The following is a 14,038-nucleotide window of genomic DNA, read 5'->3' on the forward strand; positions in this document are numbered from 1 at the left end:
GATATGGGAAATTCCACAGGAACTATTATTAGCTCCTGTTTATCCTGTCATTTCTCTTATCAGGAGGAGATTATTTATACAGAGCCCAGCCCAAGTGCTTCTTGTTTCTCTTATTACAGACACCATTTAAAAAAAGTTTCTATAAAAAGCAGCTCCTGTTTTTAGGAGCAGCACTAAGAAGTGCTATGTTAAGTTTTTGCTTCTTATCAATCATTGCTTTATTTCCAAGTCACCATTTCATACCCTGGTGCTGTTTTTCCAACCTTCCCTCTCCTCTCAGTGCACCATGGAATGTCTTCCAGGTTTAATTTTTCCTGGCAGATTCATTATCTAAATGACTTGTAGAGTTTCTGGTAATTTTATACAGACTATAATATTGTTCTGCCTTGAACCTTCAGCTCCAGGTTCCTCTGCCATTATCCTTCTTCTCCATCCCACATTTTTCTTTTCTTTCTTGCCTCTTCCTGGGGCACAAGGGCTGGAGATTAGAAGATAATTCTTTGATTTTCCTCTTGGTTTAGGTAACTATTTACAGCACATTTTTAGCAGTCAGACTGAGCCTGTGAACACTGAGATGATGCCATTTGGGATCACTTATTGCCTCTAAACTGTTTTTTAACAAACTTAAAGTGCTTTCCAGGCATTCTCTGGGAGCTGAATGGGATGGTGGAGACACCTGAAGGACACACAAGTCACTCAGCAGGAATAAAAAACTCTGGAATGGAGAGACCTGGCACAGGATCTCCTCCCCCAGAGGATGATCCAAACCAGCTGCAAAGACCTACCTGGATTCCACTGATTTGGTTTAACAACAAGATCATAACTCTGCAATTAGTTCAGCCCTCCCTCTGTCCAAAGGGACACCTTCCAATGTTCCCCTGACCACTGTGGGAAAACATCCTGGAGCTGAGTGGGATGGGGGTGGAATTTCTGTGGCTGAAGGGACAGGAGTCAGGAGGGACCAGGGAGAGTTCCCAAAGGCCAAATGCCAAGAGCAGGAAACCCAGGGCAGGAGGCTCAGGGTGGGAGGAGAAAACCCACCAGCTGTGACCTCAGCACTGTCTGGAACTGCCTGAAGGGAAGTTGTGGCCAGCTGGGGGTTGGTCTCTTCTCCCAGGCACTCAGCAATAGGACAAGGGGGCACGATGGGCTCAAGCTCTGCCAGGGGAAATTGAAGTTGGAGAGCAGAAAAAACTTCTTTGCAGAGAGAGTGCTCAGGGATTGGAATGGGCTGCCCAGAGAGGGGGTGGATTCCCCATCCCTGGAGGTTTTTCAGCTGAGCTTGGCCGTGGCACTGAGTGCCATGATCTGGTAAAGGGACTGGAGTTGGACCAAGGGTTGGACTTGATGATCTCAGAGGGCTTTTCCAACCCAATCCATTCTAGGATTCTGTGAAGACCTGAGAGGGTTCAGCTGAAGAAAGGAAAGCTCCAGGGAGACCCGAGAGCCCCTTCCAGTGCCCAAAGGGGCTCCAGGAATGCTGGAGAGGGACGATGGGCTGGGAGAGCTGAGGGTGTTCAGGTGGAGAAGGGAAAGCTCCAGAGAAGAGCAACGAGGCTGGAGAAGGGACTGGAGCACAAGTGCTGTGGGGAGAGGCTGAGGGAGCTGGGGGTGTTTAGCCTGGAGAAGAGGAGGCTCAGAGGTGACCTCAGCACTGTCTGGAACTGCCTGAAGGGAAGTTGTGGCCAGCTGGGGGTTGGTCTCTTCTCCCAGGCACTCAGCAATAGGACAAGGGGGCACGATGGGCTCAAGCTCTGCCAGGGGAAATTGAAGTTGGAGATCAGGAAAAAATCCTTTGCAGAGAGAGTGCTCAGGGATTGGAATGGGCTGCCCAGAGAGGGGATGGATTCCCCATCCCTGGAGGTTTTTAACCTGAGCTTGGCCGTGGCACTGAGTGCCATGATCTGATAAAGGGACTGGAGTTGGACCAAGGGTTGGACTTGATGATCTCAGAGGGCTTTTCCAACCCAATCCATTCTAAGATTCTAAGATGAGCCTCTATGGGAAGCTCCTCTCCCTGAGATTGGCTCAGTTGGTTAAAACGTGGCTGTAACAAGGCCAAGGTCAGGGGTTCAATCCCCTGGGTGGGCCATTGACTTGAGAGTTGGACTCGATGATCCCTGTGGGTCCTTCCAGCTCAGAACAATCTGGGATTCTGGGATAACAACACAGTCTTTGGAATACAAACACACATTTTCCCTCTCCCTCTCCACGCCCAGAGATGCAGTTACACATCCATTTGTTGCACTCAACAAAGTAGTTAAGAATTAAGGCAAACCATTCGCATTGTAAGAGAAGAACTTCAGGCTTATTGTCATGATGTAAAATAAAATGGGCAGGGATGAGCCACAGGGAAAAAATGGGGAAAAAATGGAAAAAAAGGGGGGGGAAAATGGGGGGAAAAATGGGAAAAAATGGGAAAAAAGGCAGAGAAAAATGGAAAAAAAAGGGGGGGAAATGGGGGAAAAATGCGTAAAATGGGAAAAAAGGCAGGGAAAAAATGGGGGGAAAATGGGAAAAAATGGGAAAAAAGGCAGGGAAAAATGGAAAATGGAAAAAATTGGAAAGAAACAGGAAAAAAGGAAAAAAAAGGAAAAAATGGAAAAAATGAAAAAAGAAAAAATGGAAAAAAATGGGAAAAATAGAAAAAAGGGAAAAAATAGAAAAAATGGGAAAAAAGAAAAATGGAAAAATGGGAAAAAATGGAAAAAATGGGAAAAAGGGGAAAAAAGGGAAAAAATGGAAAAAAATGGAAAAAATTGGAAAAATGGAAAAAAGGGGAAAAATGGAAAAAGGAAAAAATGGGAAAAATGGGAAAAAAGAAAAAATGGAAAAATGGGAAAAATAGAAAAAAAACCTGAAAAATGGAAAAAAGGAAAAAATGGGGAAAATGGGAAAAAATGGAAAAAATGGAAAAAAACGAAAAAATGGGAAAAAATGGAAAAAAATGGGAAAAAATGGGAAAAAATGAGAAAAAATGGGAAAATGGGAAAAAAAAGGGGAAAAATGGGAAAATGGGAAAAAAGGGGAAAAATGGGAAAAAAGGGGAAAAATGGAAAAAATGAGAAAAAATGGAAAAAAATGGAGAAAATGGAAAAAATGTAAAAAAAATGGAAAAAAGGGGGGAAAATGGGAAAAAAATGGGAAGAAAAGGGAAAAATGGGAAAAATAGGAAAAATGGAAAAAAGGAAAAAATGGAAAAATGGAAAAAAGGAAAAAAATGGAAAAAATGGAAATAATGGAAAAAATGGAAAAAGAAAAAATGGAAAAAATGGAAAAAAATGGAAAAAAAGGGGGAAAAAATGGAAAAAAAGGGGAAAAAATGGAAAAGACAATGGAAATATAATGGAAAAAAAAAAGGAAAAAAATGGAAAAGAAAAGGAGAAAGTGATTGACTGGGGAAGTTTCCTGATGTGCAGGACAAGGGGTCTTAATCCACAGGCATCCATTGTCATGACTGAGCTGACAGATCCACACTGCAGCAATGCAGAAAGCCAAGCGATATTCCAGGAGAGGCAGCTGGGGCAGAGATTCCCAAAAGGAGCAGAGGAGCCCCCAGGTCTTACCTGTTACCTGTGCAACAACTGCTTGGGAGATCCTGCGGTTGGCCAGGAAGGCTTTGATCTCCTCCTTGATGACGCTGCTGTCCCTCCTACCAAAACAAAGCAACAAGAGGGCTGGGAAAGGTGGGCAGGGCTGGCATCGCTTCCCATCTTTGGGGGCACTAAAATATCCAAGTGCGGGCCTTGGGCACTCCTTGGAAGGAGTGTCACGTCTGCTCCCAGTCCCTGAGAGGAGAATGGATGGCTCCTGTCCCACATAACTCACAGGAGGAGCAGCTCTGCCATATGGAATGTACAAAGTTTCATTACACAGGGAGGAATAAATCTCTCCACGCCGGCGTTAAAAACCTCGGTCATAAAAAAGGAGGCGCAAAAATAAAAAAAAAATAAATAAAATAAAGGCTGGCAGGGGCTGCATGGTTAGTTACCCAAATGGATTTATACACTGCAAAGCTCCTCCAGCCTTTCAAGGAAAGGAGGGAACACTTTGCAGCCTCTGTGTCCCCTCAGCCCTTATTTCAGTCCTGGTTTTGCACTGAGTGAAGTGAGGGATTTCTATGATTTTACAAGCTCTGCACAGGCAGCTCAGAAGGGGCTAAAAAGAAAACAAACTGCAGGTTGCACCTGATCCACAACAAAAAATTCCCATTGCAATGAACACATAACTTTGCCCTCCTCTTCATCCCTCCCTTTCTGAGAAGGGCAGGCAATTAAAACCAGCCTTTATTAGGCTTAATGATGTGGTCATTTCCCTTCTTCCCTCCCAGCAGCATTCGAGGCTTGCAAATCTAAATGCAAAAGAAATGCCAAGCTGTGGGTTCATTTTTATTTCTGTACCCCACACTCATCTTCCACGTGCCTGCAAATAAAGGTAATTTCAGTTTAAAGAAGCACTAAAAGCATTACCTGAGACTTATTGCCCAGCAAAACCAAACTGCATGGACTGATTTAACCTCAGCCATGGGAACCTGGCACAGAGCTGTGCCCACCACCTTCCTGCAGGATTCCACCCTCCTGCAGCTGGCAGGGAATATCCACATTTTTTTGGGGGGGAAAAACCCATCCCAATATTATGATCAACATTTTTTTTGAGACATTTGGCCTTTCCTCTTCTTTCTTTTTGCCCTCCAAGCCCACTGACTCTGACTTTCATCATCCTCAGGACTACAATCCCCTCCTTTCATCTCTGCCTGAAAAAGAAGCTGCAGGAAGTAAAGGAAGGTCAGGGTGGGAAAAAAACCCAACTGGCTCTCACTGAAAACTTCTGTTCTTCTTTACTATTTGTGTTTTCCTCCATCACTGTGCAAATCCCTGCCACAAATTCCTAACAGGCAACACACATGCCCTGCAGATCCCACTGGAAGGCTCTGGAATCCCAAGAGAATTCCCTGCTCTCCCTCTGTAAGGAAAGAATTACAAGGAGAGGAGGAGGAGGAGTGGTGTGAACTGACACTCAGAATTCTCCTGAATAAAAGCAGGTGGAAAATGAGGGCACCAACAGCAATCCCAGTTTTTGGGACAGCCTGGGAAAGAATATTCCAACAGTGAGACTGTGGGACACCCACATGGGGCAGCCTACACAGGGCTGAGGGCAGGGAGAGGTTCTGGAGGAGAGGGAAGAGCCTCAGAGCAGCTCCAGCTCTCCTGATGTCACTGAACCCTCCTGGAACGGGTTGGGCTGGAAGGGACATTTATAGAGAAAAACCTTCACCTAGATCAGGGTGCTCAGAGCCCTGACCATTCAGAGCTCCCAGGGATGGAGCAGCCACAGCTCTGCAACAAACACAGATACCTTCAACTAGACCAGGGTGCTCAGAGCCCTGACCAACCTGGCCTTTGGTGTTCCCAGGGATGGAGCAGCACAAACAGAGGTACCTTCAACAAGATCAGGGTGCTCTAAGCCCTGACAGTGCTCCCAGGGATGGAGCAGCACCAGCTCTGCAACAGAGATACTTTAGAGGAACCTTCATCTAGATTGGGTTTCTCAGAGTCCTGACCAACCTGACCTTTGGTGACCCCAGGGATGGGGCAGCACCAACTCTGCAACAAACAGAGGTACCTTCAACTAAATCAGGGTGCTCAGAGTCCTGTCAGTGTCCCCAGGCATGGGGCAGCACCACCTCTGCAACAAAAAGGTACCTTCTTCTAGATTGGGTTTCTCAGAGTCCTGATCAACCTGGCCTTTGGTGTTCCCAGGGATGGAGCAGCACAAACAGAGGTACCTTCAACTAGATCAGGGTGCTCAGAGACCTGACCATTCAGTGCTCCCAGGGATGGGGCAGCACCAGCTCTGGAACAAAGGTACTTTCATCTAGATTGGGTTGCTCAGAGCCCTGACCAGCCTGGTCTTTGGTGTCCCCAGGGATGGGGCAGCACAAACAGAAGTACCTTCAACTGGATCAGGGTGCTCAGAGTCCTGACCAGCCTGGCCTTCAGTGTCCCCAGGGATGGAGCAACACCAGCTCTGCAACAAACAGAGGTACCTTCAACTGGATAACGGTGCTCAGAGCCCTGACCATTCAGTGTCTCAGGGATGGAGCAGCACCAGATCTGCATCAAAGTTAGAGGTACCTTCATCTAGATTGGGTTACTCAGAGCCCTGACCAACCTGGCCTTTGGTGTCCCCAGGGATGGGGCAGCACCAGCTCTGCAACAGAGGTACCTTCAACTAGATCAGGGTGCTCAGAGCCCTGACCACCCTGACCTTCAGTGCTCCCAGGGATGGAGCAGCACCAGCTCTGCATCAAAGAGAGTTACTTTAGAGGTACCTTCAACTAGATTGGGTTTCTCAGAGTCCTGATCAACCTGGTCTTTGGTGTCCCCAGGGATGGAGCAGCACAAACAGAGGTAGCTTCAACTAGATCAGGGTGCTCAGAGCCCTGACCATTCAGTGCTCCCAGGGATGGGGCAGCACCAGCTCTGGAACAAATAGGTACCTTCATCTAGATTGGGTTTCTCAGAGCCCTGACCAGTCTGGCCTTTTGTGTCCCCAGGGATGGAGCAGCACAAACCGAGGTACCTTCATCTGGACTGGGTTGCTCAGAGCCCTGACCAACCTGCCCTTCATTGCTCTCAGGGATGGGGCAGCACAAACCGAGGTAGCTTCAACTAGATCAGGGTGCTCAGAGCCCTGACCAACCTGCCCTTCAGTGTCCCCAGGGATGGGGCAGCACAAACAGAAGTACCTTCAACTGGATCAGGGTGCTCAGAGCCCTGACCAACCTGCCCTTCAGTGTCCCCAGGGATGGGGCAGCACAAACAGAGGTAGCTTCATCTAGATTGGGTTTCTCTGAGCCCTGACCAGCCTGCCCTTCCGTGTCCCCAGGGATGGAGCAGCACCAGCTCCCTGGCACACCAGTGTTTTACCCCCTACAGCTCCCACAACACCACCCCAACACACACCTCCCCTCTGGGGCACCTCCCACCCCTCCCTCCCTCCCAACCTCCCCGCAGAGAGCCCTCCACCAACCTCATGAGCTCCTCCACCTTGTCGTCGATGTCCAGGTCCTCCTCGGAGGCCTCGAAGCTGTAGGACCTCTGTGCCAGGCTGTTGGCCAGCGGGTACCGGGTGGGCGACATCTTCCCGTTGAAGGCCACCAGCCTGTCGTGGCTGTCCCTGCCGTTCTGGTTGGTGGTGCAGGGCTGTGGGGACGTGTCGTAGCTGTTGCTGGGGGATGGTGACATGGCCGAGTGCTGCGTCTGCGTGGCCGCCGTGGCCGTGGAGGATGAGGCCGCCACGTTGTTGGTGGTGCTGTTGCCGTAGGAGCCGCCGCCGTAGCCGGATCTCCTCCCGAATTTGTCGCTGTGCTCCTGGTCCAGGCGGTCCAAGGTCTCCAGGGCGTGCAGGATCTCGTGCCTGGTCATGCCGGTGCGGCGCAGGCGCTGCAGGAGGTCGATCTGCTCGATGGTGAATCGTGGCTCGTCCGTGTAGTGAGACATGGTTTCCAGCAGGCTGGGAAGGAGGGAGGAGAGGGGAGAAAATGCTTCAGTCCAAGAGTTCTCCCTGTGGCACATGGAAAGCACCTCATACACCTCAAAGGTCGGTTCTGGTCCAGAAGTTTGGGACACACACACGGCAGAGCTGGCAAACCATCTCCAAACCAGCTCTCCCAGTTGAGTAGGTGGGCCCAGTTCATCCCTGGGTGGGGGTGACCAAAGCTGGGTATTCTCCACCCTCCAGCCATTGCCCACACACTGGCAACAATGGCCCATTGGCAGCAGCTGCCCAGGGCACACCCCACCCCTCAGCCTGGGAGCTGCCTGGGAAAGAAGCCTGGCAGAGAAGAGCTGGGACAACTCCCCTCCAGGGACTCCTTGGCACCTCCACACCCACCTCAGGGCTCAGCTCTGCTCAGGGGCCACCAACCAGTCCAAAATCCCCCCTGGCTCACACAGTCACATCCCCCAGGCTGGAACTCCCTGCCCTGGGGGAGGCACTGGAGGCTCCCACCCAAACCTCAGGGGATGCAATCTTGGCCTTTGGGCACCTCTGGCACCACTCCTGGCATCCAGAGGAGGAGCAGACCCTGCACAGGAGGAGCCCACCCCTCTCCCCCAGCCTGTGCCATCATCTGCACCAACAGCTTTGTCCCTTCCTTTGCCTTTGCACTCGCGGGAACCACGTGGGGCTCAGCACAGGGGCCACCAAACCCCCCTGTGTTTGTGCCCCAGGGGGTGGGTTACACTGCTGGGCTTTGGGGGTTAAACCCAATTGCTCTTTGGGCCATTGCATTGATTGCAATATTGGTATTAAACTGTAACTCTGACTTAGAGTCTCTTTTGTGGTGGGTTCATTTCTCCTCCTGGTTTTTACCTTTAACCCAGCACACTCCCAAAAGTGCCAGGCTCACAAAGGGCTTGGAATGCTCCAGCAGGATTTCCCTCTTCTCCTGGCACTCCCCACCCCTGCACCAACCCTGTACCCTTTTCCTCTGGACAAACCCCTCCTCTTAAACCCAAGAGCTCAGGCAGGACATTGTTTAAATAAAAATCCAACTGAATATTCCTGAAGCCACCGACAGTGGTTGCTCAGCAATTAAGGCTACAACTTAATTTCACACAAAACTTTGCCCCATTTACCCACCAGGCCCAAACTCCAGACTCCAAAACTGCTCCATCGAGGCCAGAGGGTGAGTTTTCCTGGAGAAGTTTTAACCAGTTGCAACGTGAGGTTTATAACTCTCAACTCTTTCAAACCTTAACTACAAAGAGCCCAAGTTGCCCAAAGTTTTTGTTGCCACCTTGAAGAAAGAGAAGGAGATAAAAACACACCTAAAGGAAATCCTGGTGGCCTGTAGGACTCAGGTTGGTTTGACTGAAGTGCCACTTCTGAAGTTGGATTTCTGAAGGTACGAACTTTTGAACCTGGAATGCTGTTGCAGATCTCCTGCCCTGACAAGGAAAGTGCAGCACATCCAATTACTCCTGAGCTTTCATTTAAAGAAATAAGTCTTCAGCCTTTCCCCCTCCAAAGGTTGCCCTCTCATGTAACTCAATCATCCTGGTGGCTCATCAAAAGCATTTTTAACTCCTAAACTTCCCAAGGTTCCAAAGAACAAGCGATTGCTGCAAAGCCCAGAATTGGAACTGATAAAAAAATCACAATATGCTTCCCTTAATTTCTTCTCCTTCCTGAGTGTCCTCACCACAGATCCAAATGGCACAAGAACAAGATCACCACCCTCAGGGCTCTAGATCTTGAGAAGAAGGGATGGCAGATGGAGGGCAGGCAGAACCTGGCAAGGAGAACCACGGCATTTTCCATCCTTCTCGTGAATCTGCCATGAGTCAAGGGCTTGTTGCCATTCCTGCAGGAGAGCAGGGTGAGGAGATCACTCAAACTCCAGGAGATGTGACACAGCTAATGCACCTTCCCTCTGAGCCACAGCCAGCCCGATGACTCCCATCCAAGGGAGAAGGAGGACAAGGCAAGGGGATGACCCCCATCCAAGGGAGAAGGAGGACAAGGCAAGGGGATGACTCCCATCCAAGGGAGGAGGAGGACAAGGCAAGGGGATGACCCCCATCCAAGGGAGGAGGAGGACAAGGCCAGGGGATGACTCCCATCCAAGGGAGGAGGAGGACAAGGCAAGGGGATGACCCCCATCCAAGGGAGGAGGAGGACAAGGCCAGGGGATGACTCCCATCCAAGGGAGGAGGAGGACAAGGCCAGGGAATGACCCCCATCCAAGGGAGAAGGAGGACAAGACCAGGGAATGACCCCCATCCAAGGGAGGAGGAGGACAAGGCCAGGGGATGACTCCCACCCAAGAGAGGAGGAGGACAAGGCCAGGGGATGACTCCCATCCAAGGGAGAAGGAAGGAAAAGGACAAGGCAAGGGGATGATTCCCATCCAAGGGAGAAGGAAGGAAAAGGACAAGGCAAGGGGATGACTCCCATCCAAGGGAGAAGGAAGGAAAAGGACAAGACAAGGGGATGACTCCCATCCAAGGGAGAAGGAAGGAAAAGGACAAGACAAGGGGATGACTCCCATCCAAGGGAGAAGGAAGGAAAAGGACAAGACAAGGGGATGACTCCCATCCAAGGGAGAAGGAAGGAAAAGGACAAGGCAAGTGGATGATTCCCATCCAAGGGAGCAGGAGGACAAGGTAAGTGGATGAGTCCCACCCAAAGGAGAAAGAGGACAAGACAAGGGGATGACTCCCATCCAAGAAAATGACTATGACAAGACAGACAGGACACATCCACATAATTTCCAATGGGAATGTGCTGCCCTTTGGACAACTGATTACTGAAAACATTCACAAGCCACTTTAGATTTAAGAGACAGACACCCAGATTGGTCAGGTGCAGGAGGGCAGGGCAGGCAGGGCAGGAGCAGAGCAGGCCCTGACTGGAATTGTAACAACCACAGTTTGGAAGTGGCACCTCAGACTGGGCATTCTGAGCTGGACAAGGAGCCTCTGAGGGTACCCATGGACAGGAAGCTCAAGAGGAGCCACCAGTGTGCCCAGGTGGCCAAGAAGGCCAATGGGATCCTGGCCTGGATCCAAAGTAGCGTGGCCAGCAGGCCCAGGGCAGTGACCCTTCCCCTGGACTCTGCCTTGGGGAGGCCACACCTTGAGTGTTGTGTTCAGTTCTGGGCCCCTGAGTTGAGGCAAGAGATTGAGGGGCTGGAGTGGGGCCAGAGAAGAGCAACGAGGCTGGAGAAGGGACTGGATGTGGCACTGAGTGTCCTCTGAAACACCTCCAGGGACAGAGAATCCACCATGTCTTGATCCAACCCCACTGTGATCACCAGCCCAGGGCACTGAGTGCACAGAGTGATCACAGTGGGGTTGGATCAAGGGTTGATGATCTCAGAGGTCTCTTCCAACCCAGGTGAGAAGAGCAACAAGGCTGGAGAAGGGACTGGAGCACAAGTGCTGTGGGGAGAGGCTGAGGGAGCTGGGGGTGTTCAGCCTGGAGAAGAGGAGGCTCAGAGGTGACCTCAGCACTGTCTGGAACTGCCTGAAGGGAAGTTCTGGCCAGCTGGGGGTTGGTCTCTTCTCCCAGGCACTCAGCAATAGGACAAGGGGGCACGATGGGCTCAAGCTCTGCCAGGGGAAACTGAAGTTGGAGATCAGAAGGAAATTCTTTGCAGAGAGAGTGCTCAGGGATTGGAATGGGCTGCCCAGAGAGGGGGTGGATTCCCCATCCCTGGAGGTTTTTCAGCTGAGCTTGGCCGTGGCACTGAGTGCCATGATCTGGTAAAGGGACTGGAGTTGGACCAAGGGTTGGACTCAATGATCTGGGAGGGCTTTTCCAACCCAATCCATTCTGTGATTCTCTGGAAGGAGACACCACGTCCTGGGTTGGGCCTCTGGGGCAGGAAGGGCTGCTCAGTCCTCCCCTCCAAGCTTTGGGACAGGTGTCACACTCACTGAGTGGCTCAGCCCTGGGACAGTTTTGTTCCAACAGAAACCCTTCAAACACCTGGCCTTGGGGATGGTTTTCACTGGTGGTGGTTTTCTCTAGGTTTTCCTTGGAGATAAACCTGGTTTGGGCATTTCTCACCTGTATTTCTCATGCCACCATTTCCTGGATCATTTCTCTGCCAACACAAAGTTTCACAGGTTCATTGTTGAAGTGGAGGATTTAAGGAGCCAGATCCTCCAGCCAGAATTACCTCTACTCAAAACTCCTCCTTTACAGACTCTTCAACATTTAATACAAGAATAGAGATTATTTAATTTAATCTCCCATTTGTCACAGATGTAGGAACCCCAAACTTTAGTCCTTGTAGCCCTGTGAGCCAAAAAAACTCCCATCTGACCAGAATGAGACTTTCCAGATGGCTTCAAAAAAACCCAGAAACACCAAACTTATTCCACAGAATCCTGGAATTACAGAATGGATTGGGTTGAAGGGACCTTAAAGATGGGCAGGGACACCTCCCACTATCCCAGGATGCTCCATCCTGACCTTGGACACTCCCAAGGATGGGGCAGCCACAGCTTCTCTGGGAATTCCATTCCATTCCATTCCATTCCATTCCATTCCATTCCATTCCACTCCACTCCATTCCATTCCACTCCACTCCATTCCACTCCATTCCATTCCATTCCACTCCATTCCATTCCACTCCACTCCATTCCATTCCACTCCATTCCATTCCACTCCACTCCATTCCATTCCATTCCATTCCATTCCATTCCATTCCATCCCTCCTGCAGCAGTTGAGTGGCCACAACCAGCAATTCCCTTTAAATTTGGGTGTGATTCCTAATTTGCCTGGAAGTGCCAGGGCTCAGCCTCTGGCTCTGAGTTCCCTGGCCCAATTAATCTCCTTTAATGAATTACACATGCTCATTTAGTGAATCCCAAGCATCCTTTAATGAATTAGAGCTAATGAGCTACAGGAGCAGGGGTTGACCTTCCCTTGGCACGTGGCTGGAGGTGGGAACTGCTCTGACCTCAATCTGTCCCACTCTGGGATGTGCCTGGGCAGGAATTCCAACTCATTCTGCCCTAAAAATAAGATATTCAATGATTTCCAACTTACAAACCACAATCCTGTTGGGAAAATCATCTCAGAGTGACAAACCCACTGTCAAATTAACTGAATTATTCTGTGTTTAACACAAACTCTGGAGAAATATCATCTCAGAGTGACAAACCCACCACTAATTTAACTCAATTATTCTGTGTTTAACACAAATTAACCCCAAACTAAACCCAATTATCTGTCTGTCTGTCCATGCTAAGCATCATTCCAACCTTCCAACCCTTGGAGGGAATTTCTGGGGAATTTTTCAGTGCTCCAAAGACAAGAACACCAAAATGAGCATCTCCCTGTTGGTCTCACTAATGTCACATCCACAAGTCCAAAGTGCTTTGCTTATATTTAAATACTCAACATCTGACACACTTCCCACTGGTTTTGGATTTGGGACTTCTATTCCCATTTTTCTGGATTTAGAAACAAACCTTTTAGGTATTGAAAACATTCCTGTGTTTCAAACAACAGCAGGAACTTGGAATTTTCCATTAAAAACCCCCCAAAACAAATATTGCAAAACGTGGAATGGCTGAACACGTTCCAACGTTGCCAATTTAATGAATAACTCCTGCAACATTGCAGGGCTTTGGTTATTTTTCCCTTTTTGAAATATTTCAATGAACTTGCCCCTGTTTAAAGCTCCATTTGCAAAGCAGTTCAACAAATCAGGCATTTTAGAATGCTGATAATTTCATTGCCCTCATTAATGAGTGGATATTCTGCACCACTTCATCCCCCCTGCACTGCTGGGAGAGCCTCTTATATCCTCCTGCTCTCCTCTGGCTGCCTCTAATTCAATTTATTTGCCCCTTCCTTTTCCTTGTGAAATAAAATCAACTGCAAGAGCAGCAAGAGGTAAAATGACACAAACAGAATAAAAAAAAAATTAAAAAAAAAAAAAAGAAAATAAGAAAAAAAACTTTCCCTGGGAATCCAGAGCAGGCAAACTCTGCTGCCAGTGTGGCAGAATATCCTTAGCACCAGCAGACAGTGTAAAATCACATTTACCTGCTCATCAAACAGCAAAACTCTGACCATGGGCTGCCAAATTTCCTTGGGGGGGGAACCTAAAAAAGGGAACCAACCACTTGGGGAATGGCCAAGTGTTTTATTCCCTTAAATCCTGCAACAACTGAGCCTCACAATTAAAGTGGGAATTCTCCAGTGACTGGATCTTGCCCTTAAAATGAAGTTTATTCAGGTCCTGAGAGGAAAATAAGAAGTGTCAAACTCAGTGATGTTCCTCCTGTGGAATTGGCAGCCACATCCTGTGGGAAAATGGGAAAATGGTCCAATCCCAATCCCTCTCAGGCATTTTAACTTTGTGCTCATCTTTTATGGCTCATCCAAAAGGAACCTGAGCATCACAATGAAAGGAGAACTCTAATTAGGTAAATAAAAAAAGAATTAATTTTCCCTCCCAAACCCACAGACATAAAGACCCAGCAGGTCCCACCCAGCCCTTGGAAAGGA

General features: G+C 49.1%; 1 protein-coding gene across 12 annotated transcripts in view; it reads right to left on the reverse strand.

Annotated features, from left to right (window-relative positions):
- HMBOX1 (homeobox containing 1) overlaps nt 1-14,038 on the reverse strand; it is a 124,710-nt gene that overhangs the window by 43,444 nt on the left and 67,228 nt on the right. For 10 of the 12 annotated variants that reach the window (XM_071547615.1, XM_071547622.1, XM_071547626.1 and 7 more), the window contains 2 exons: nt 7,033-7,515; nt 3,567-3,652 (listed from right to left, as the gene is read on the reverse strand). In XM_071547615.1, the coding sequence (XP_071403716.1) occupies nt 3,567-3,652; nt 7,033-7,515 (569 nt within the window). Of the gene's footprint in view, nt 1-3,566; nt 3,653-7,032; nt 7,516-8,834; nt 8,955-14,038 lie in introns of all 12 variants that reach the window. The other 2 variants (XM_071547621.1, XM_071547620.1) reach the window with 1 other exon arrangement.

This window comes from Pithys albifrons, chromosome 2 (genome assembly GCF_047495875.1).
Source record: "Pithys albifrons albifrons isolate INPA30051 chromosome 2, PitAlb_v1, whole genome shotgun sequence".
Lineage (NCBI taxonomy): Eukaryota > Metazoa > Chordata > Aves > Passeriformes > Thamnophilidae > Pithys > Pithys albifrons.